The sequence below is a fragment of the Phyllostomus discolor genome, chromosome 4 (genome assembly GCF_004126475.2).
Source record: "Phyllostomus discolor isolate MPI-MPIP mPhyDis1 chromosome 4, mPhyDis1.pri.v3, whole genome shotgun sequence".
Classification (NCBI taxonomy): domain Eukaryota; kingdom Metazoa; phylum Chordata; class Mammalia; order Chiroptera; family Phyllostomidae; genus Phyllostomus; species Phyllostomus discolor.
Genome location: NC_040906.2, coordinates 10,312,002 through 10,336,717, shown reverse-complemented (window position 1 = coordinate 10,336,717; position 24,716 = coordinate 10,312,002). Strand labels below are relative to the sequence as shown.

General features: G+C 43.4%; 1 protein-coding gene across 6 annotated transcripts in view; it reads right to left on the bottom strand.

Moving 5' to 3' along the window:
* Positions 1–511: 511 nt before the first annotated feature.
* DOCK10 (dedicator of cytokinesis 10) overlaps positions 512–24,716 on the bottom strand; it is a 228,970-nt gene continuing 204,765 nt past the window's right edge. For 3 of the 6 annotated variants that reach the window (XM_036022788.1, XM_036022785.1, XM_036022789.1), the window contains exons 46-56: positions 24,181–24,238; positions 23,760–23,858; positions 20,881–20,987; positions 19,019–19,141; positions 18,771–18,884; positions 11,228–11,374; positions 9,089–9,299; positions 7,665–7,855; positions 5,324–5,424; positions 5,052–5,190; positions 512–1,272 (exon numbers count right to left, since the gene is read on the bottom strand). In XM_036022788.1, the coding sequence (XP_035878681.1) occupies positions 1,156–1,272; positions 5,052–5,190; positions 5,324–5,424; positions 7,665–7,855; positions 9,089–9,299; positions 11,228–11,374; positions 18,771–18,884; positions 19,019–19,141; positions 20,881–20,987; positions 23,760–23,858; positions 24,181–24,238 (1,407 nt within the window). In that variant the 3' untranslated portion in view covers positions 512–1,155. Of the gene's footprint in view, positions 1,273–3,670; positions 3,747–5,051; positions 5,191–5,323; positions 5,425–7,664; positions 7,856–9,088; positions 9,300–11,227; positions 11,375–18,770; positions 18,885–19,018; positions 19,142–20,880; positions 20,988–23,759; positions 23,859–24,180; positions 24,239–24,716 lie in introns of all 6 variants that reach the window. The other 3 variants (XM_036022786.1, XM_036022787.1, XM_028509596.2) reach the window with 2 other exon arrangements.

Genomic DNA, 24,716 nt, shown 5'->3' with positions numbered 1-24,716 from the left:
TGTGCGTGACTGTGTGCACCTGCTCACTGCGGCTCCAGCTCCGTGTGCTTCATGGATGGTCACAGCAGGGAAGAGACTGGGCAGAGCCACTTCCTCGCTCCTCAGTACCTGCCTGAAAGGGACGCAGGCCCCTTTCTTCTCACATTTCAGTGGCTAAAGCAAGTCACGTGGTAGAATGTAACTTTGAAAGAGGCAGGAAAGTGCAGTCCTACCACGAGTTTACAGAAGGTAGAGATGGCATATCTGTGAAGAGCCTTAATAATTACAAACAGCCCTTGACATTCTGCTTCATGATATCATCTCCACATTAGTCCACTAATCTCCCTGGTCTGGAAACCCCTGGCTTGTCTAATTGATCTCTTTGGAAGAACTGCCCAGCCGAAGTTCCAGTTCTCTCCCTGACCTCTTGGAGTGGCGGCATAAGTAGTGAGTGTGGGACTGCATTCAACAATGCCCAGCCCAGCAAACCACTTGCAGCAGCAACTCACCCATGCTTCGAGAGGGAACGGAATGCAAAGTAATTGTAGTTTTTATTTCTATTAACAACAAAATACTTCTGTAATTTCACAACCCATTGCCTTTAAGAGCACATATATTACAAATAAAAGAACTTCACAAACTTTAAAGATTAGTATTTATCAACACTTTTGTACACATACACAAATATTTTAATAGTACGATATCTGAAATGTTATTCATATAATTTTAGCCTGTCCTAAGTATCAACTGAAAAGTTTTTTTTTTAAATTTGGTAAAAACCATATATTTTACAATCTTCTATTTACATTTGAAATACGCTTAAATGTTACAAAAACATTCATTTTGACCTTTAAAATATGTGTACGAGGACTTGGAGTTGAACGTATTGTAACCGACAGCAAACCGAGGTTTGCTTTTGAGCTGCATGTTCATTGAAATTTCATGGCGAATATTCATTCAGCTTGGCTTGAATGCTTGTTTAACACTGCTCAAAGAAAAAAAAATCTTCAGAAATGTGCAAATTCAGAGACTGGCGAAATTCTCAAGCTAGCGAGGTAAAAAAAAATATTAACATTAAAAACTTCAAATAAATTAAATGTGGCTTCTCTTCCCCGAGATTAGCTGCACGTTCAGAAAGTTCTCTTAAGAGGTGTGTCCGACGCCGCGGGCCTCCGCTCAGACTTCCGCGCTGGGCGAGACGGAGACGGTGGGCAGAGCCAGGGTCCCCTTGCTAAGGATTCGAGAGCACGTTCGCTCCACCCCTCGCTTTGACGGCTCGTCCCGGCACGGAATCTTCAGGCAGGACAAAGCACAACAGGACAAAAGAATGCAATGGAGAGGTTCATGTTAATATCTCCAAACACAAAGTGAAAACCCAGAAAAGCAATTTCTAAAAAAATTTCTCACAGGAAATCTGCAGATTTTGAAAATGTACTTCTCGAAGGAGATCTAAAGACTTTCCAAGCCCGTGTCATAGCCATTTTGGCAAGATTTAAAGTATTGTGACAATACTCTTCAACTATTGGATATGAATTTATAAATGTTTGAATAAACCTTATGAATACAGCTGAGTAATTCCAGAATTTTATTTTATTCTGAAGGTGTATAATTTACATAGTCAACAACTACCAAAAAGGGGAGACAACTGAAATCTCATTTAAATGTCTGCATGAATGGAAATATGAGAAAATATATACTTTTGAAAATTATGTTAATATGCTTATATAATACTTTCCTGTTAGATCTGTTCTAATGATATGTAAACACAATAAACAACAATAAACCCAGGCAGCTCTAAAATGTATGTCTGTACAGAAGGGACAATGGATATTTTAAATTCCTAGCTATGGAGATTTTCCCACTAACTCCACACATTGTTACGTTTTAGCTCTGCTCTTCCAAGACAGAAGCGCCACTACTATCCCCACTGAGCACCAGCGTCTTCTATGACCAGCTCATGCTCATTATCAATGTCACAAGTTCTGCTGAAATAATTTGGCAAATACTGTTTCCAAAGAGCATGTAAAACCCTAAGAGCAATATGCCTTTGCATCTCTCCTGCTGGGCTCCATAACAGAATAGATCTGTTCCTTTCTCTGTATATTTTGTTTGATGCCCATTACCATGCATGGTTGACTTCACTATGCCTTTGTCTTTCCAAATGCTGAAATAAACTCCCGATGAGTATCTTATATTCATGTTTCATTCCAATACTTATATGTGTTCCTTTGGCTTCCATCAAAGAGGGCTTTATGCTTTTTGGATATTTGTAGAATAGTGTGGCATTTTGGCTGCCTATAAAGGCAATTATTGCCTGCCTATCCGTTTCATCACTCAAACCACTTCCCCTCAAGATGTCCATTTTGCATCCACTTCCTCCTGTCCCGTCTCATCCCTGAGACTGAATGCTCGTTCCCTGAGTCAACGACCCCAGACTGACCTTCAGCTAACACTTTGCTGACACTCTGGGAATGAATGGCATAATTAATTCTATTTCTCCTTTTGTATTTCTATGTCTATCTCTCCATTCTAACTACGCTTCTATTTTTAAAGTTCAGTGATAGAATTTCTCTCTTCACTGTAATTGTTATGTATGTACCTGTTTCCAGAGTGTCTGCATGAATACAGAGGTACATGAAGGTACCCACACATTACAGGTTATGGTTCATTCCTGCGCTACAGGGTTATGTGAAGACTTGCCAGCCCTTCCAGTTCCGTAGAGTTTTTCAAACTCATACTTTCTGGTCCAATGCATTTTCATTGAAAACAAATTGAGAAAACCATCATTTTTTTGTTATAAGCACAAAGTAAAATAAATATCCATTTTTAATACTACGGACTTAACCAACCCTTATCTTTCATTAGTTGTTTCTGATTTCAGGAAGTTGTTCATTATGACTAACTCAAAGCACGTGGTCATCATGAACATAGCTTATTTCGCTGTAAATAGCATAGTTTTGCTATGGATAATTTATACTTATGATTGATAATTGTCAATTAAATACTCCCTCCTCCAGGACCTCATCTACAGTTAATATTTTGTCCTCATTTTAATGAAGATGGAAATATTAAATAGCCATATAATGGAGTAAATCATTTTTTACGGAACACCTTTTTTTGGAGATATCATGTATGTTGTGGTGATTGTGCCATAGGCAAAGACCTATGGACAAATTCCCATAAAAGCTTAGGACAAAGAGAAACTTTATCATTCCTGCCGACAGTTCTGTTTTGATAACTGAGTAGCAAGACCTGTTCAGTCCATCAGTTTCTTTTCTCTGCATCAGTTTGCAGAAAGTACAGAGTCAAATTTTACTTCTCTTAGAAAGGTTTTCTGGAAAATCAATTATCTTTTTCTCCCATTAATCACCAGGTCCTTGTCTTTCTCTTTTTGTTTTAGCACTTTGCAGTATAGTGAGTTTTCGTTTTGGATGCAAATGAGGTCAAATATTTTTAAAAATTGATAAAGTATGAATTTTCTCTTAAAAAGCTGAGTGGTTAAATTTAACTTGAATCAGTAGGCTTTCCCATCATTTTGACCTACCTTGAAGTGGAAATAAAGCTGTTTTAATTCAAATAAAAACTTAGAGAACACTAGCCACTTGGAGGTGTCTGGGGACAATGACAAGAAGAGATAGGCAGATCAGAAGGCCACAAAAGACAGAGTAGACATAAGGAAAGAGAAACATACCACTTTTGCTCATGGTACTGAGGGAAATACTAGACACAGAGGAACAGAAGTTGTACAAGCACGGGCTGCAACAGAGCTGCCAGGAAAAAAAAGAGAAAAGCATTTTTGCCCAAAGTGTGAAGGTCAGATGCAATTTACAGTTGGAAACAAGCATTTCTTCACTACCTTTTCCAACTTTCAGATCCACTGTTTGTTCTTCCTGCTTCATGCTCAGATTTATGAGTTCCCCAAGGCACCTCTCCTGAGCATTGGATTCCCATCAGCTTCTTACTAATCCCAAACCAACACTCCTCTTCTAGGAATCCTACCCATAGAGATTAATTCTTCCTAACAGTTGTCAATTAGCCATTTCTTTCTCCAGCTTTGACGGAGGGTTTACAGTGTGGGTAGAAAGAGATGGAAAAGGAGAAAAAAGAAGCATGTATGGAAAAAAGGGATTAGAATAAAAAATTCATAGGAAACATTTCATGTTTCTTGAGTAGTTTGGATAGCGTTAGCCCACTTAAGGAAAGGAAGGGGACTAATGTTTAATGAGGGACAACTATGCATGAGGCACTATTTGTAGGTAAGTCCCCCCCCCCTTAATTATTTTGTAAAGAACACATACATCTAACTCCTGGAAGGGACCACGGGTGACGATATGTCAAGGGAAGGGAGGGCCTATGGGCACTGGGAAGGCCAACAAGCAACGTTTGCCTTTCATCCACTTGATTTTCAGCACTTCCAAAAGTACTATGATTACTGAATGCCCACATTTTGTGCACAGCCTTATAGAACAGGCTGGGCACATGCCAGAAGTCATGAATGACTTGTTTGTAGGGTGGGAGACTGAGTTTTATCCCAATTCTGCACGTTTTTAGGAGGCCCAACCTTGTAGAGGCAACCTTGACCTTCAAAATACATGTCTTCCTTGGTTCTGATGTTCTTCCTGAGTGTGGTGCAGAGACCCCTAGTGGAAGAACTATGTAACTGCACCTCACAGCCTGGGGAGGGAGTGTGAGGTCCTAAATCAGGGGTGAAGGGAGTGTTACCCAGTGTTTCTTGGTGTCTAATGGGGCCCACATGTCCTAGCAAACCAACAGCTCATACGGTCTGGAAAAACACCTCTGAGAACTGTGGAAAGTATCTGGGTCCTCATCTATTTTCCTCCAGCCTTTTCTCTTCCCTGATCTTTGCTTTGAGGCAGGGGGTGTTGCGCACAGGGGACAGGACAAGTCAGCAACACGATGTTCACATAAGGTGTGGTGATTTCAGCAGCAAGGAAAGAGGCTCTTCCCGGTCCTCCTGGCACTGAGGAGGACACTTTCTATGCAGGGACAGCTTTCTATGCAGGGCACTTTCTATGCAGGGACAGCTGCAGCCACCCCAAGGCGGGCCTCACCTGCTCATTCATGATTGCGGAGAGTTCGCTGAGCATGTCCTTATAATGGGACCTCAGTTCCTCCTGGTATTCCAGCTGGTCTTCCTTGATGAGGCGCTCATTCACGTCGAGGGCCTGCCCACACGCGTCTGCAAATTGCCTTTTGTGACAACAAAAGCGAATGAACAACCAGCCACAGAAAGAGGTTGGTCAGGTGGGTGGCTTCCTGGGGAACTTGCGACTCCCCGTTTGAAGGAGCCCGAGGAAGAACACGCCCACAAAGAAACGCTTACCTGAAGATCTCCTTCAGAAGCTTTACTTGGTTGTCAGGGTATTTCTTTGCATTGGTTTCTTCAAGAAAAGCCCGTGCATAGGCCATGGGCCCAGCGTTAACCTATTGGGGAAAGAGAATTTGCTGAGGATGACCCCACTTCCTCCACCGAGGAGCCCTCTCTGTGGCCAGAAGGAGTAGCCACTTGTGTCCCAATCATGTGGGATGCCAGTTCTCCCACACCGTCATGAAGTCCGCTAATCTGTCTCATCGGCTGTCCTCCACTGGGTCCATCAGTCGCTGCAGGGCACATCTGAGTGCCCCCCACACTTCACGACTATCTTCCCCACCTTCAGTCCCTCGCCCACCACTTCCCGTCTTTGCCTTATCCAAATACAGCTTGAACAGTTTTCCTCTTTTATCGAACATATCGGGGTGACATTGGTTAATAAAATTACATGGGTTTCAGGGGTACAGCTGTATAATGCATCATCTGTGTATTGTATTGTGTGTTCACCACCCCAAGTGTCCTCCCATCACCATTTATCCCCCGTCTACCCACTGGAACTGTTATTTTCATACTGGCTTTGAAAACTAGATTCCCTTTGTTTATTTAAACAAATCAATGTAAGGCAAACACCTGTGAAGCCCAGTGTTTGAAGTGCGGGTATTTTTTCTATTAGCATTAAAATAAACACGCAGTTGCTAATAAAAGACATCCCCTGGTGGCAGCAGCGTACGCTCCACGCAGGGCATCGCTGCCTCGCTGTCTTCCGCCTGACGGGCTGGCTTAGGTTCTGGCCCAGGGTGGCACTTATCGGACTTGTGTGTGAATGCTCAGTGCCAGGCCCTGTTTATGCTCACACCTGAGAGGAGGCTCACACTAGTGACGGCATCCGTATTCCTTAGTGCTTGTGGTCTTCTAATGTGACAGTGGAGCTGGGGAGGAGTAAGGGCCAGGAGCAGGGAGCCCGGGCTGGGCCTGAGCCATTGTCAGCTGCCTGTGACCTCCAGGCGCTGCCTCCACTCAGCTGTGTGCTGAGGGAAGCTGTCCCTTTCGGAGGCAATGGTTCCTTTGCTTCTGGCTTTTGAAAATGGATTATTATTGTTGTTGTTGTTGTTATTATTATTATTATTATTATTATTATTACTGAGTTAGCCATGGGAAACTCAGACAAGAGGTTGGCAGGGAAGAGGACAGCCAGGTCGGTATCAGGCTCAACATTACTGATTTTTCCTTCTGCCTCTGGCTCCAGTACAGCTCCAGGTGATACCGTGACTGGCCTGCTCTTGTTTTTAAAATGTTAATATTTTGTCCATCATGAATTCTTGACAATATTTTTAATTTTTAAAAATAGTGCATTACAATAGTATTTTATCATGGTTCCTGAGTTTTTTGGATGTGTCCCCGCCTTCCACCTTAAATTTTCTGCCCATGGTGAGAGCCTCGCCTGCCACACCCTGGTCTCAGACTGGGTGGGGTGTTAAGGAAGCCCCAGGGCGTCCTCCTTGCAGGGACTGTGCCTGTCTGTCTGTCTGTCTGTCCATCATCACCAGGCTCAGTCTGCTCTCTCAGTGCCTTCAATGATTCTTTCTCCTCAGCTTTCAGGTCTAGGAAGGGGTGGCGGCCCCCATCTTGCTAGCCCCTACGCCCACCCCTGTCGGTTTTCCTAACTACTGCTTGTATTTCGCAGATAGTCTATTTATTGTGTTTTCTTTAACCACCCACTGTGAGCAGGCCATCTGCTTCCTATCGGGGCCTTGACAGTGCGATAAATATTGATGTGCATTTTATGAACAAATATACATTCCAAACATATTTGCTTTTGGAAAGTTGTGTAAGGCTCTTAGTGACAGATATTTACAAGAGAGACATATTAGAATTTAGAATATAAGCCCTGGCTGGCATAGCTCAGTGGATTGAGCGTGGGCTGCGAACCAAAGTGTCGAAGGTTCGATTCCCAGTCAGGGCACATGCCTGGGTTGCAGGCCATGGCCCCCAGCAACCGCACATTGATGTTTCTCTCTCTCTCTCTTTCTCCCTCCCTTCCCTCTCTAAAAATAAATAAATAAAATCTTAAAAAAAATTTAGAATATAAAACATACTTTATCCAGAGGAGATGGGAAAGGAAGGTGAGGAAGAAGACATTTTATTTCAACTAAACTTAAGAAAGGCTTATCTCCAGGTGTTTGGCACCCTCCATGGGCATTTGCAATGAAACACAATTTGAAAGACTCAAATGAAGGTGTTGGATGGTACCAGGAACCGAAACATATCTCATGTAACTTTTGTAAAAAAAAATGTCAATTACACCAGGGCCCGTGGGTCACACACGTCTGGGCCCTGGGCGGTGCCTCCTCACCTTCACGCTGACGCTGCCTTGGAGCTTGAGCTGCAGCCGGATCATGTCCACCTCTTCCATGGTGCAGAGCTGGTTCAGCTCGGAGACCTTCTTGGACATCTCGTCTATCGCCACTTCAATGGGGTTCAGCTCCGTGCTCGACTGGCTTACGACTTGGATTCTCTTCTTCACGTAGGGAAACATGTGGCTGGCTGCAGAAGGGCAAAAGGAGGGCATGGGACCGCTGAGGGTGCGTGCCGGGGCCAGGCTCCCCTGCCTGTTTCCTCTGCACACGGCACGTCCCGCCCTGCTTGGTTCTGTGTGTGTGAGTGATCTCGTGTCCTGTGGGCACGTGCCCTCACTCCTCTCGGCTTCTGCCCCAGCCTCTTTCGCCCGCCATCCTCTCCCACACCTCGCTGGCCACGTCCTTGTTCTCAGGGCTGGAGTAAGACCTTGATTTAGAGTCGCTCCACACTGAAAAGATTATAGCTCCCGCCACAGCTTGTAATTCAAATAAACACCACACTAAACCACAATAAAGAATGCTTAAATATATGCAGGATAGCACATGTTATAATAGCTTTGGTTTATAAATATATATTTTTACTTACAGAAGTTCTGGAAGACTTTCCTGAAGGTGAATGATTGCCCTGGTTTGGACATCCCTGTTATTTACCTACCACATAATCCGGGTCTGCCGTCTCTCAGGCAGCTGAGGCATCGTGTGTCCAGAATGCCTCTGCCCACCTTCCCCCTCAGTCCACCTCGGGAGCCCCTCTCCTCTGCTCCCATTTCCTTTCTCATGCTGTGCTCAGCCAAAATCCTCGTTTCACCCGGCTCTTTCTCCTGTCATTCTGTGAGCACCTCAAGGGCAAGAACTGTGTCCCTGACCCCTATTTGAGTTGCCAGAACAGTGCCTGACCCCTAGCAGGCACTCCTAAATGTTTGTTGCCTACATGGAAGGAGACTAGCTCACAGGATAGACTTAGATGGCACCAGAAGGGATGTGGACCATCCTTTGCATCCATTTTACAGATGAGGGACCGAAGTCCCAGAGTGATTGAAGATCTTGCCCCAAAGCACGCCACCCTGAGAGCTGCTCATCCTGAAATAGCTGAGGGCAGATTCAGGGGGACAGGAGAGGGAAGTTGAGAACGCCCTTCCCGAGACACCGATGCCATGACCTTCACGACTGCTCGATCTAAGGGGAGGAGTCAAGTAACTCCGTGTAAAGGAACTCTGCCGACAACTTCTCTTCTGGTTGACTTCTCTGGACAGATTCTAGAGAAGGGGGAAATCTGCTCTTCCGGGCAAACATTTCCCTGTTGGCACATTCGGGGGGCTTGTCTGCAAGACCAAACTGTGCCGATTTTAGCTCGTGGAGCCCACGGCAGGGGCCTGTGTGGGACGTGCAGCTTGCGGCTGCTGGGCAGGCCGGCACCTACTTGTCAGGACGGTCCTCCGCTTGCACTGCTCCTCCACGCCGCCGTGCTTCTTGCCCGACAGCGTGAAGGGCGTCTCGAACACAAAGCGGTGGATGTTGTGATGCATTTCAAAATCCGTCCTCCGCTCCTCTATTTCCTTTTCCTCGAAGAATGGCGTGACATAGGTCACCTGGATGTAGGCATATTTGGGGTCCAAATCCTTGGGGTTTACCTGCGTGAACACATGATGGTGAAAGAGGGGTGAGCCCTAAGGGACTCCTGGAGGAGAAGCAGGAGGCTCTGAGCCCCCTCAGCCAGCACCTTGGGGTGCTGTCTCTGTGCCCTTGGGGACAAATGGGCAATCACGTTATTGCAGAAAAAGTGACTGCCTGGACTCTGGTCAGATCGCCAGACAGTGGTGGAGGGAAGACTGGGGCCAGCTCGCCAGCAGCTGAGGCCCTTTGAAACATGAGTACCTGCCTGTGGCCTATTATTTAATCCTTTATTTTCTTGTTTTTCTGTGGCGCACGTCCTCACCTTTGGACTATAAGCTTCTTTGAGAGCAGAAACGTACTTCTTTGTTCCTCTACTTTTCGGCCATGTACCTAGACTGGGGCCATTGTTCTGGGCTTGTAATGTGGAAGGAGGTTCCTGGTTTGTTTAGAAGATTAACTTATCCTGCCACATGATTGCGAACATTTTTATTTTCCATTTCTCTAACTCCTTCTCTTATCTGCAATAAGTCATTCTGTATAATTTCTTCACTACCTCTGCTTTGGTGATGAGGCTTGACAAACACTAAGGCAGGCAGGCTGAGGGTCTCAAAGAAAGCCAGAGACTGACTCTTTCCTTCGAGGCTGAAAGAGTTGGTTCTCGGTCTCTTTTCTAATGATCCCTTGAGGAATTTTTGAACTTGTTCCATTTTTCCATCTATTTTCTCATCCACTACTTCGTAACTGGAAGACTCCAGTTGTTCTGACTCCAAACCTGGCATTTTTCTCATCCCATGTTCTATCTAATCTGTCTACACTTTCTCGTTAGGAGAGCCACCAAGACCATTGCTGGGGCTCCACCCCCCTTTATGAGGAAGCGAATTGTACCTTTCTAGATAAGGATGAGAAGGACGAACACATTTGTGACTTTGACCCAGAGTAAGCAATCTCATGCCCAGACTCCCCTAAACACCAGCCCTGTTAAAAGAGGACAGGGGAACAAAACATCTATATTTTGTGACCCAGTCCCACCTACTGAAATACTCTTCTATCCAACCTGTGTTTGGAAGACTGGCCATTCTGTAAACATATCTCCCCTTTACATTCCTCCCCTGTTATTCCATGTGCTGGGCTGTTCAGAATGCCCTTTGCTTCCAGCAAACACCTTATCACGGGGCAATTTCCAGCTCAAACATCACCTCCCCTGGGAAACACTGCCCAGCCCAGAATGAGCTGGTCAGGAAACCCCTGGCCCCAGCTTCCCTGGTTGACTTGCACCATGTCTCCTGTGGCGCTTCATCGCACTCTATTTAATGAGCTGTTTGCACACACCTTTCTCTTCTTAGCCCCAAGTGAGCTGGGAGCTTGGGGAGAGTGTGTGCCCCAGCTCCTAGTCCTGGGGATGGCAGGCAGTGGGTGCTGGATAGGCACTGGCTCAAGGAATGAAAGCTTATTAGGAGACTCTGAATAATCTAATCAGATACTATAAGCATTTACTTTCTGGAGCTGTGAGGAGGTTAATTAGATATTCACTGGGTAATACAATGTACCCAGCAAATCTGCTACTATCACAGAGAATACCGTCAAAATTGGTATGACCCGGAAGACCTCCATGACAAAAGAAATACATTTTTGCTTTTCCTCCAAGTCTACCACTGGTTCCAATCACTTTAACTCTTTGGTTGCCACACAAGTGCAAATAATCTACGGGGAAAAGTAGGGAATTTAGAAGTTACTTAAATAAACATCTTTGGCGTTTTTGTCAAAAATAATCACCAATCAACCACCCAGTAAACAAACAGGCAGAAACGCCCAAAATACTTGAGGTAGTTTACTTTGTGTAGTCAGGCCCAAACTTAAAATTTTAGTAAATGCAGTGAGAAAATTAAAAAAAAAATTAACATTCACTCAGGTGTACACATTTGCACAAATACTGCCTTTCCTCTACCTTGTTGGAGTCCTGGATTATCTTCACGTTGTCTGCTCCGAACTTGTCCGCGTACAGCTTGAGCAGCCTCTGCGAAATCTCGGACAGACCGGTCAGCTTCGGCTCTTTATAAATATACTCTTTCCCTTCTTCTTCCTCGAAAAAACCCTACGGGAGACACATAACGAACCGCCAGTTTCATGAGAAACCTCCAAGTGCACATCACAAGTAAGACAGGCGCCATTTACTTGGGCACCATGGCCAGTCTTCTGGTTGCCACCCAAACCCCAAACTAGCACCCCCATATCATCAAAATTGGAGGAAAATCAAGTGAAGAAAACAAAATATCCTGCTAGAATCCGTCGTCAGTGGAAAGACGGGCCAAAGCTAGCCAGGCCAAAGCACCTCATGGGGGAGCGTACACAAATTTTCTTTGTTTGTGGAAATCAGTGGAATTACCTGCTGCATCTATTTTGGGGGAAGGATGCCCTCATGTGGCAGCCTGGGATAGCACACAGAGTCTGGAATAATACCTGGCATTTTTTTTTTTTCAAAGAGCAGTGCCATTTTTAACAAGGTCTTCTCAAGTCTTTGAAGCTAGCCAATAAAGGTACCAGATGGGTGGCCATGCAACCCCGAGTCATCGTCGATAAAGAGCGTCAATACCTGTATTGTTATCACAGAAAGTGCATGTGGTATGTGCCCGACTTCTGTTATTTTAAAATTAGCGTTACGTTATTATCGTGAGGAGGGGCCTGATGCAACCTAGCTGCACGCAGTTTCATCATTCAATTTACTCTCTTCTTATGTCTGCTACATTTTTGCAGAGATAGACCTTATAGGGTTGAAAATAGTAAAGTAACCGGGCCTTCATTTTATGTCACGGGAGCACGTAGGTCTTAGCCTCTATCAATTTGTCTGTCTGGTTTGAAACAGGGAAGAAAGGATTCTATTCCTTGCGGATAACTGAGTGTGCTAACCTTTATAGTTCCTTCGCTTTGAAGAGACACAGCGTTTTTCCTGGGGGCCATGAGGCCTTAGAGTACTAGATTAAGTCTGGATTAAGAATCCACATGCATCTGGTTTCTTCTGACTCGCATGTACCTTGAGGCAGTGGCTTCTGAGAGCTCGGTAAAGACACTGGGGGTCACAAAGAATCTTAGCTCTACTTTAAAAACATGGTGATTTTTGACTATTTAATAACATTCACTATGTGTGAATGACATGGGTCAAATGTTCCCATGCTGGGTTTTTCACAGCTAATGTGAGGCGGTCTGAGAATAATAATTAAACTCGCATCTGTATGGCACCTGTACACGGGAAGGCACTTTCACCGACGCAAACTTGACCATCGCGAACACTGACTGTATTTTGTGTCGGAAGTGGGATGTTGCTGTGTATTTGCAGAAGCCAAACATGGGTCTTGTCAAGCACAAAATGAATTGCCTCTCTCCTTGTGCATTTCCTGAAAGGACTTCGGGCTTTTTCATGTCAGGGAAGTGTCTTGTTCAACGTGGTGTGCCTACTGTTTAGCACAGTGCCCGGTCTATAGGGGAATGTCACTCGGCATTTACGAAATGGATAGACAGATGAATGAAATAGTTCCAGTGGGCATGCATCTTAATAAAAAGGTCCATTTACAGCAGGTATAAATGGAAAGTTTCTATTGCTTTTAATAACAGTTTTCAGTTGAACTCTTTTTTGGAGAAATGTTTACGACCAAACACAGATGATTATGAGTCCATGATGCTGAGAGGGTGAACATCAGCTCCCCGCTGCTCCTCCGGACTTCGTGTGGGGGGTGAGGCCGGGCCCCTTTCCCACACGACTTCCCGCCTGCTCTGTTTTCTCTGTCATTGTGGGGCTTTGTCTGATTCAAGGTCAGGAGTCAGTGGCTAAAACTGACAGACGGATGGATACGGAAATATGACTTCTGAGGCCACCACCCAGAATCCCCCCAGGGCAATAGCTGAAGCAACATTTACAATTTTCATTTCAGTGAGAAAAATGTCTCCAAGTCCCAGGAAAAGTTTTTCTCACCACAGTGTGAAAACCAGCACAAAGAGACATTTTCACTGGGAATTCTTGCCCCTAACACATTTCGGAATCCAGAGTTAGCGGAAAAGGAGTGTGGGAAGCGAGACTTTATCGCCATTACTCTGGCCTTTGTGGCCTTGGCCGTGACCTGTGACTTTCTTCCCTCCCCACTCCTTGGTCCGGAGGATGGGAAACAGTAGACTCAGAACTCCAGTGGGAGGTCCTAAGGACAGTGCCTGAGTGTTATGTGTGATGAGGAGGATGAGAAGGATGACAATGATAGAGAAAACACGCCTGTGTCAGTAAAGCAATTTGAGTTCCAGCTCCTATGCGGAGAAATAGCTTAACTGAGTTTTGAGCACTTAAAATACATACCTGCAGCTTCTCTCACATAGAAATGATACTTTTTTATTGCAGGAGTCTATTGATGCTCATTTCAATAAATGGTGATTAAAATCTGTCTGTCTATCTATCTATCTATCTATCTATCTATCTATCTATCACGGACATAGAAACTTGTTGAGACTATTTTATAAAACCTGACAGAATAAAGGATTGAATCCGCTGCTGGCCAGGGACAGTGTAAGAGCTTTTGGAGCTGGAGAGACAGCAGCTCTGGAGACGATGGCAGTGTGGGCTTACCTTTCACCCCGGGAAACCATCAGAGCCAAGCCCCCGGAGCCACAGGTCACACTATCTTAAAGGAGGTTCCCATTCCAGCTCTGTCCGTGAAATAAATGGCTTATAAACAGGGACACAAGGTGATGAGAACCCAGGGGCAGCTTCTGTTTTGTGTTAGCCACCAGGTCACGAGTAGACCGTGTTTCAAGGCGACGGGAATTGTGGTCTCTGCCTTTCTCTCGCTAGGCTGATTTTCTAAAAGGTCATGTCCCCATGCAATAAACAGCCTGATCTCAGTTAAGAAACGCCACTTGCTCTAGTTAAACAAGGATTTTGAGTCAGTAGAGATACCATGCCTGCATTATGAAACTTCAATAGGTTGTGATAAACATGTTACTTCAACAAATGACAGGTAACATCACCGACTCCTTCAGTGTCTTTGCAGGTACTTCAGAATTTTGCAATAGCCCTGATCACTGTTGGGGTGTCATATATAAATCCTCCTGCTGTGATAGTCGACTGAGTCCATGGTCATAAATAAAGGGGTGCATTGAAAGAGGAATCTAGTAAATAAAAGATGGGTCAAAAATAATAATAGGATTTAAGAGAAGAAAAGCTGCCAGAAGGCAGAGATATGGTTCCATGTAAATATGAACTCAATTATACATGCACAGGGTCTATATTAGTGACTTTCATAGAGGTGGGGAGCCAGAAGGTTATATCACACCCCCAAATGGAGGTGCTGGTTTTGGAAACTACACATATACCATCCCTCCTCACCCAATCTCCTTTCTATCAAGGAGATAGAAAGGCACCCACACCCATGTAGGCATGGCTGGGAACCCAGGAATCTACATCCTTTGGTGAATGGGGTAAAATCCCCCAGGCCTTTCACTTAAACTCGTTCTAGGGGCATCTGCTATGTTAAGTTATGCACTGGGCACATATGTGCTTGCTTTCATGCTAAATATCAGAGCCTAAGGATTGTCTTGGTTACAGTTGATGTTTGATCACTACGGCTGGTCATTGCTCTGGAAATAAATACTTCAGGGACACCGGGGATGCTTAAGATAGGCTGCTCTATGTAAAATTTCCATAGGCAATGATGCCAGGTATCACAGGAGAAAATTCATGCTATGCAAGACTCGTGTTTTTAAAGGTCCAACTCATCTTCTCGCATCTGGCTCATTGCAGACAGACGTTACATGAGTTACTCTAGCCAATACTGTAATATGAAAATGCTAGTCCACCCCAGGACCCTAAAGGTTTATCCAAGGCCTTTACAGAGGCAAAGAGCCTATTGAATATGCTATTTGCATAATCTTTGACACATGATTGCAAGGCATGCCAATCTGGATACTGAAAGGTGAATTTTACATGGACATAAGGTACGCTCATGAAAAAAGGAATTGTTTTTGACCACAGGGATGATGCTAATTAAGTAGTCAAGACTTTATGTTAGATCTTTGGAACCTTCATTCTGCATGCATTTGGGGGCATGTTCAAGTGTATTTGGTATTCCTTTATCATCATGTGTGAAGTGCAGGGTGCTGTCTGCTCCAGTTCAATATCATAGTTCTCATCTCCCTTTGGTGCCTTGGGACAGGTACCTGAAAACCATGGGACAATGATGACCCAGGTTCTAAACTGCTGCTTATCCGGACGACCTCCATTCACCTCCTTGGTCAGAGGAGGCTGGGGATTGACCTCATAGAGGACCATGCTTAGCCATGCACTTGGGTCTACAGACTTAACAGACCCCTCTGCCTTTTAAGCTCAAATTGGAATCAATAAAAGATAATCACGAATACTGGTAGCATTAAAATAAAAAAAAACTAGGCACACAACCAGCACACTTTATTGAGGAATCTGCAAAAAGAACAAAGTTAGGACATTTGAAAGTAGCTCTCCCCAGTCCTTCCCTACCGCCCCCTCAGTCTATTTAGTACCGGGATTTCCAAGTATTCTTTTAGTAGGTGAGTTAAGGACACATGGCCCCAAATTTATAAGTGAAAGTAGAAAACACCAATGTGGTATGGATGTGGGAAGGGATGGAAAGAATTACAAAAAAGTATGTACTGGACAGACAAGCAGAGCTGAATGAGGACAACATGTGGATATCAAAAAATTTTTCTTTCCACTTAAATCAATAACACTTATGTTGAACCACATGAGGTAGCCATTTTTTTTTTTTGCCAGTAAACTAATGGTTGAACATGGGCAATGTCACATGGTTCAAAATAATATAAAGAAAATTCTGTGCCCCAGAGCTCCAGGGACTGGCATGTGATTTTTGCCTCCGCTTGTCCTCCAAAACTCTCACGTGGTTTCTTTCTGCATGTCAGGAGGCTCCACCTGACCTCCTGGGTAAAGACTGAGTCCATTGTTCAGCTTGTGTATTGGGAAGTATTACCACCCCTTTTGAGAATGCTCAGAGCCACCACAGTAGAGAGACCTGTTTCTTCACAGCACTCAGATGGAAAAAGGCAGTGTCCTTTGAGGAACCTGCAAAGGTGCCCATCAATGGCCATCTCTTCAAAATGTGAAATTCTGAGCACCCCATGCTCTTCCTAACCAGCTGCAACACAGTGGCCTGATTAGCTGGCCATCTCCAATCCTGAATCTATCATCTACACATTTCAAATACATGGTGTCCATGTTTATCTGTGTGAGTGCGTGTGCATGTATGTAGGTTTTCAGACCATACCTACAATTGTGCAGAAAGAGATTATATATGAACAAGAAGGGATACATTTTTGTAATTCAGATAACTGGAGTAAATACAGTTTAGTTCAAGAAATGCAGGATGACGCCCAAATGAATGCAAGCAGGATTATTTCACTTTTGGACCACATGTTGATTGGCACAAAAAAAGTTAAGGTTCAGTAAAACCATACAGAGGGAGGTGTGAGAATTTTTAGAACATGCAAATGAAGAGAGAGAGAGAGAGAGGAGAGAGAGAGAATGAACTTACCACAGCCTGGAACAATGAAGACCAAAAGAAGAAAAGAGTAAACATTTGCATTAAAATCTGGTGGGAAAGCAGCCTGATTTGTTTCCACCTGTTCAGCAGCCAGTATCTTAGGTGCTGGTTGGAGAGGCCACCGGGCAGGCGAGCTCGTTTTCACAACCTCAGCATTAACGGCAGTCCATCACTTTGCCATTGGAAGGATCGCCCAAAGGGTCGGCACCTCCAATGCAAGTTGCCGAACACACATCCGAGTGTCACTACAGTGCTGCCATTCCCTGGAGACCCTCCTTCCCCGGTAACCCCTCAGTCCCCACATCCCCTTCTCGATGCTCTTTGTTTTTTGCTAATGTTTCAGCAAGGTCAAAGATGTTTACTTTTTGTTTCTTGTTGACTTTCAAGATATCACTTCCATTCCTCTCTCCTCCTCTCCTGCAGATTTCTACATTTCTCTATCTCCAACATGTTCTATCATTTCAGAAGGTTCAGATTCTTTTCCAGGGATCCCCCGAACGTCTAAATTTCACTTCTTTCCATAGGCCATCTCCCACACCTGTTCCTCTCACCCCTGGCTTTCTCTGCTGCTGTTGTGCAGTGGGAACACTGGGTTAGGATCTGCTTGCTTATGGTAAGTGGCTACTCAGTGACATTTCCTTTCCAGGTAGAGAGCAGCTGTCTTTTTAAAAATATATATTTATTTATTCTTAGAGAGAGGGGGAGGGAGGGAGAAAGAGAAGGTGAGAAACATCGATGTGTGGTTGTCTCTCACACACCTCCAACTAGGGACCTGGCCCGCAACCCAGGTATGTGCCCTGACTGGGAATCGAACCAGTGACTGTTTGATTTGAAGGCTGGCACTCAATCCACTGAGCCACACTAGCCAGGGTGAGAGCAGCTATCTTGATTAATTCAGAAGTTAGTTTTTAAGCTGCCTTCAGTGATGAGCAGAAAATATCTATGTTTCAAAAACTTCAATGGGAAATTATCTACAACGATCATGCTGCATTTGACCCCTTAGAAGATTCCGAGGGGAACAAGAGCTATGTGCAATAGTGCCCTACACAGGGGCTGGGGGAGGATAAAAAGGAAATGAGAAGGCTGAGAGTCATTCCGACTGTGAAAAAACAAGGATGGAATGTTTCTCCACAAGAGTTATGGCCTAAAATATGTCTGCTGAAATGCCATAGTTATAAACCTCCCTGAAAAGAACAGGATGGTGCCAGGATCTATCCCACTTAAAACCCTAGTCAGACACATTCATAATTAATATGTAATACATTCACTTTACTTTCAGGCCAGTACCATGGCCAGCTAATATTTTCAATCCTTGTTATTTGTGTATGTCGTAAACTGGGAATGGCAACCTTAAAATTATAAATTATATTGACCTGCCATACAGGAAACAAAACGACCATAGGGTGTTCTGCCTAGAAGCAATGATCGTTTGAAAGAAGGAGAAAAGAAAATGCATGATTATAAAACCCAAAGTTTGTGCCTTGGGTACAGTGAAACCCCTAGGAATTCTTTATTACTTAGAATGCTATGAATTTCATTTCTTAACACACATTAAATTTAATTTCACTTTGATACATGACACAAACCTATAATTAGATCTTTTGAGATGAAATGAGAAGACGAAGATGCCAAAAAAACCCCTCAACAAAACAAATGCCTTTCTCCTCCAAGAAGTTAGACATCACTGTTTAAACTCATCCGTATTAAGACCTCTGGGGTTCTCTGCTGAGTACCCTCCTCTGGACACACATAGACTTGCACCCAGAGGACAACTCAAACAAACCCAGACACACCCACACCCACACCCACACCCACAGCCCCTCAAGCCTTTGGCACATGGAATCAGATGCCTCATAAAGAATTAAAGGCAGCATTCAAATGATCAACGGAATTTACAGGTCTCGCCGCTTCTGGTGAACTCACCTGCCCGTAGAACGCCACTCGGTAGTACCGACCAAAGAGCCGCTTCTCCGAGTTCACCACCTCTGCGACTTTCAGGTACGACCGGTGGATGTCGTAGTAAAGATCGGATAATTTCTGAAACCATAAATCAACGGGTTTCATGATGATGATGATGCGGACATCCAACATACGGAGTTTCCACTTTTGCAAATAGGAAGCCGCCAACCAGTCTACAGTAGGGTGTTGTAACTATGGTTTTGGAAACATACCTTGAAGTCTCTCTGCTTCTCGAAGACGGCAATGATGGGCTTGTTGACATCAGCGATGAGCTCGTATCTCTCGGACTTCCAGAGAAACTCCACACACATGTACAGCTGCTCCACCAGGATGTTCTGCAGGCCCCCGACCAAAGCAAGATCTCACGTGACTAACACTGTAGCTCATCCCTGAAACTTAATTTCAAAACTGCTGTGCTCTCAATTTTTTTTTCATCCTGGAATTTCTGTGATCTCTAATTTCGGCAAGTGCATCTGACATCATCTGGACCACGCCCTTTCCCTCACGGCCAGCAGCTGATGAGTCCCTCAGACTTGCTTACTTAAACCTATGAAGAGCCTTCGGTTCTGCCTCATTCTTTCCATTCTCCCTGTCACTGACTTACATCGAACCCCTGCTCACTTCCACACCCCCATGGGAGTTGGAAGACTCTGTGTCTGACTTCTCACTCCAGCTGGTCCTACGGCATGCTCTCCAGTAATCCTGCTTTCTGAAACATAGATCCGACCCTGAGAGCTCCACTGCCCTAAACCTTCGGGGGAACTCCGCTCTCTCAACTGTCCACGCTTGCTAGCATGGCGTTCAAGGAGCTCCAGCATCAGGCAGCAGCCTCCCCTGCAGAGCCTGTCTCTCGGCACCCTGCCTTTGGCTTTGTACTTTGGCCATGTCAGACCATCCACACCACTCTCAGGATACTTTCTCACCTTTATACATTGGCCTGGTTTGTTGTTTATTTTCTCACTGACACCTTCAAGTCCTATTAAATGTCGAGACCTAGTGCCAAAGTCTGGAGCACTTTTACTTATGTCTCATCTGTCTCTATCCCAACCACTTCCACATAAAAAGTTGTTCCTTTTTAATTGTAGCCACATATGATGCCTAGATATACAGTCAGTGGGTCTCAGGCTGGGTACCACCTACTCTGAAGGAAGTCTGTCTTTCTTAAGATCCTAAAATCTTTGAGAGCCAGGATCATGTCTGATTCATCTGCATCTCCCACCTTCAACTTCCTGCCTCACACATACTAGTGGTTTAGTAAATGTTCAGCTGAATCAGATTACATACTCCCTAAGGCCAGTGAATAATATTGCTGGAATGTTTCCAACAATGTCTTTTAAGAAAAGATTCTTAAACTAATGTTTAAACTAAGATTCTTAAAATAATTTTGAATTAGTTAATCTAAATATGTAGTTACGGTCAATGTCTTTTTGCAATGTACATTAAATTAATGTAGAACCATATGTACAATTTCCTTAAAATCCACCCCGAAATTTGCTTTCTGTATTCTTTTCAATCTATGCAATATTATGATTAAAAAAATTAATTTGTGTAATATTTCGCTTACTTGATGAGGGGGTGTTATTTTCTCCATTACAACTGTTGCTAAGTTATTCCCAGTAGAAAGCTTAATTTTATTAGTGGAAAATAACCAAGGCTTAGATTCCAGGAGGGTTTCTGCAGAAACTAGTGTACCTCTCTGTTCAAATTATCTGTAAATAAACTTCCTAATGTATTAAAAAAAGTTATGAGCAGCTCACAACAACTGCAGCATCCTTTACTACATTTACAAAAGGACTAGAAATTATTTATCTTATAGGAGAGCCAATCATATATATTTGGGTTCATCTTAGAGAAGTAAAGTTTAGCTTACATTTTCATAGAAAATTATGCTTTATCACAAAATCTGATATTGATTAATCTTAGCTTAATTTTAGCCTGCATTTCATTTTGCCTCAGTCATAGTATGACTTCATTTGCCTTCTGAATAGGATTTTCTCCTCCCTATTTAGTTTAATATTACAATTCAAGGCATCTTTTTTCTAAATGACTGTCTACTTGATTATTTTGCTCTCACCTCATTGTATGGTGTGTCTTGCATTCCCGAATCTTCTTTCATTGCTCCTTCTTCTTTAATATTTGGGGTGATGCTCAGAAAAGCCGGCCAGCCCATGGAGAACATGCCTTGAGAGGAATGAGAGAGAGGCAACGTTATCATTTGAGTCAGACATTGCTTGGATTAGACCATGCCCTTCTTCACGACATTACAGGCGGCAGTTATAATGCTCACACAGCCAATGAGATGGCTAGACTATGACTATTGGTAAATGCTCTCTGCCAAGCCACCAGTGTCACCCTTTTGTAATTTTGTAGTATTTTCTGGTGACACATTTTTTATAAGAAGCTGACGCAGGGTTATGGGCAGACAATGCGATTTGCAGGTTGACGCAGCTCCAGCGTTCTGGTTTAGCTAGCCTCCTTTTAGCCTGTCTCTTGCATTTGTTAAACTGAAGGCACTAATGTCTATCTCAACGGGTGGTTGGAAGGATTGATATTTGAGAAAATACCTCTTACAGTCAGTGTGTTATAAAGGCAATCCCCTATACTCAGTTTTACTCTTTGGCATTATCTAGAAAACTTATTTTTTAGCATCTTTACTACCAAGATTTAAAAAAAGGGCTGGCTCTGCAGATATATATATGAAAACAGTTGATAATGGGTATGTTCCCTGAGTGGGGACTGGATGGTGGGGAACATGAGTGGTCAGGAACACAGCCTGGAGTGACAGCCCAGCCTCAAACTTCGGCCGCCACAAACTAACCGCGAGCTCCAGGGCAGGTTGCTGAACTTCTCTTGGTTTTCTCATTTGTAATCAGGAGGGGCAACAGCACCTGGCTCCTAGACTTGTTATTGGTGACCAACTGGGATGCTGCCCCAGAATGGAGCCCGGTCCAGTGCTTGACACAGGCTTTCGGAGTTATAGCTAAAGCTTCTGTGGGGAGTCTTCATGTTTAAGTATCAGCTTGTTGGCTATGTAACTTAGTCATCACCTCCAAATGTGCTAAAAATTATAGCAATAATAATTACTGCAGCCTAATCCTTACATTAAAAAGTCTACTTTCCTACATCTCTATACTAATATTCCTGCTGTAATTAAACATATATTAAAATCCATGAGAACGGATTGTGGCAGGAAATGTCACGACAGACTTCTCACAGGATGATGGGCATCATTAGAGCTGTGTTTTCTGGAGTCACCTCTATTTACCCATATCATTACCATTCACACATTGTTTGAAGGGACAGTTTACTCCTCTGACTTAGAAAGATTGTAACAGAAAGTGGACTGAGGACTTCAAATATACGGATATGCATATATGCTAGTGCCTCATAAATGATCGCATGCCTTAATGTAAAGTTTACTAAACAAATGCATTCTTCTCTCTATGGGTATGATACATTCTAATATTATTTCAGGTCTAAAAGTGGATATTTAAAATGTTTTGAATATTAAAGTTCACACAACATTTTGGGATATAGGTTTCCACAACTTCTCAATTAACACTTAGTTTTACCAGGTTTCTCCAATTTTGTGTTTTAGCTAGAATTTGAAGTAGTCTTTATGGAACTGTGCAGTATCTGGTAATGATAAAAATGGATGGGGATGGAGGGCATGTTAAATAGAACAGTAATGATTTTGGTAAGTTGCATATGAAAGAAAGGCTCCACAGGAAATTCGGAGCTGAGGGAGCAGGTCCCTGACTCTCAGTGCGGGCGTGAGCTGTGGTGCTGGGCCTGGTCTCTTCTCCAAGGTCCCCAAGCAAGTGACCGCTCAGTCCCACAGTTCACTTTGGTCATTTGGTTCAAATGTCTTCTTTGTAAAATCCACTGAGATTCTTTAGAAAATATATCCATATTTAAAAGTATAAGGGACAGCCCTGACTGGTGTAGCTCAGTGGGTTGAGCACGGGCTGCGAACCAAAGTGTCGCAGGTTCAATTCCCAGTCAGGGTACATGCCTGGGTTGCAGGCCACGGCCCCCTGCAACTGCATATTGATGTTTCTCTCTCTATATATATTTCCCTCCCTTCCCTCTCTAAAAATAAATACATAAAATCTTTTAAAAAAAGTATAAGGGACAAATTACATTTCCAAAATACTGTAACTAAAGTTCATTTACCTTTTGTTTAGTACTTTAATCGTTATATCTAAAGATTTGTTTCTATTTTTTATACGCTGACTTTTCCACAGCTTTTGGAAGCTTAAGTTGTGAAGCAGATTGCAGCTCATAAACTTTGGGTTTGAGCAAACTTTTGCAAAAGAAAACAGATTAAATGTGTTGACTATATTGCCAAATCTTTTTACAAAGAGTAATTATTTAGTCATCACTACAAAATGTATTTTATCAGGCAATGAACATAGAATATTTCTAATGAATGGATATCAATATTATAAATTATTACATGTTATAAGTTGTCAGAATCAGTTATGCATTTGAAAAAGGAAATAGGACATGCTAATTATAGCTACAGTCCTGTATATGCACTTTAGTTATATGTGTTCATTTTATATCCTTTTTAAAAATAGTTTTATTATATCTCAAAATTAAAATAGACTTCTCTTGCAATTTTAAACAATTCATCAATTTCAGAATAAAATCCCAAAGGCAGACCAGCAGGCAAATTGGTAGCAAAATATGGCCATAACTCATAGTAATATAGGATATGATGAAGTTCTATTTGCTGAAAACTATTCATTAATCTAAACCTCCTAAAATTTGGAGGGATGGGACTTCTGGCTAGGAACTTCAGGGTTTTACAGAGTCAGTTATGTATGTCTGACACGGTGTTTGCTTCCAGGAATACAGTCAAGAGTTTCTCTGAAGTAAAATTTAAGCTGCAGCTTCATTTCCTCCGCACTGTTCCGTGGGGTAAAGGCGCTCGGTTAGACCACTCACTTCCGCCACCGGGACTTGTTAGTAATGGGTTGCTATCACAGGGGTGGACGTCCTCCGAGAGCAGGGACGGTGTGCAAATCTTTTCTGCTTTCCAGTAACCTATGGTAGTGCGAGATGAGGTTAGCACGTTGCCGCACGGCTGTGTTAATTCACGCTTACAAAACTACACGTCGTTAACCGACGCATCACTCTCACTCCAGCTAAGAAGCTGACAGCCCTGCTGTACGTAAAATCAACACGATCACGGCATGAAAGAGAGAGTTAAAACTTTAGAGCACAATATAATTAGACATATTTGTGACAATTAATGTTGCTTAATGGAACATAAAGGGTTAAACAGTCTAAAATTAATACATGAATTTTAAGTTAGGTTCCGACATGGGGATTCCCGGACGTTGCCCCCCTCCCCCGGCCACCTTACCCCTTCTTTTCAGGTACTCTGCGATGAGGGCGGCGATGTGGATGTAGCACATGGCGGCCTGTAGTGAGACAGAGAGGTGTCAGCGGAAGGCACACCGTGCATTCAGCTTTTTGCCTAAACCCCCGGTGAGTAGTATCCCATGTCGGTATATGTGGAAGAATCCTTTTCATAACAAAACTAAGAATCAATTAGATTGCAGTAGTTTTCAGGTGCATGAATAAGTTGGCCTGAAGAATCTTCCCATTCACCTTCCTTCCTTAATACCTAAGTCTCTCTCTCTTTCTCTTTCTCTAAGTATATACAGGGGTGTGCAAAAGCAGGTTTGCAGTTGTTCATAGTGAAAAAGACATGCAGGTTGTGATTATCACAATAGCTGAATAAACTGTGTTTTGCGTACTCACAGCTGTACACCTACTTCTGCCCAACCATACCATATGTGTGTGTGTGTGTGTGTATGTATAAACATGTATTTATATAATTATAAATATATATTTAAAGCCACAGTTCTCTTTTCTTGTGAAAACTGTAAATTATAG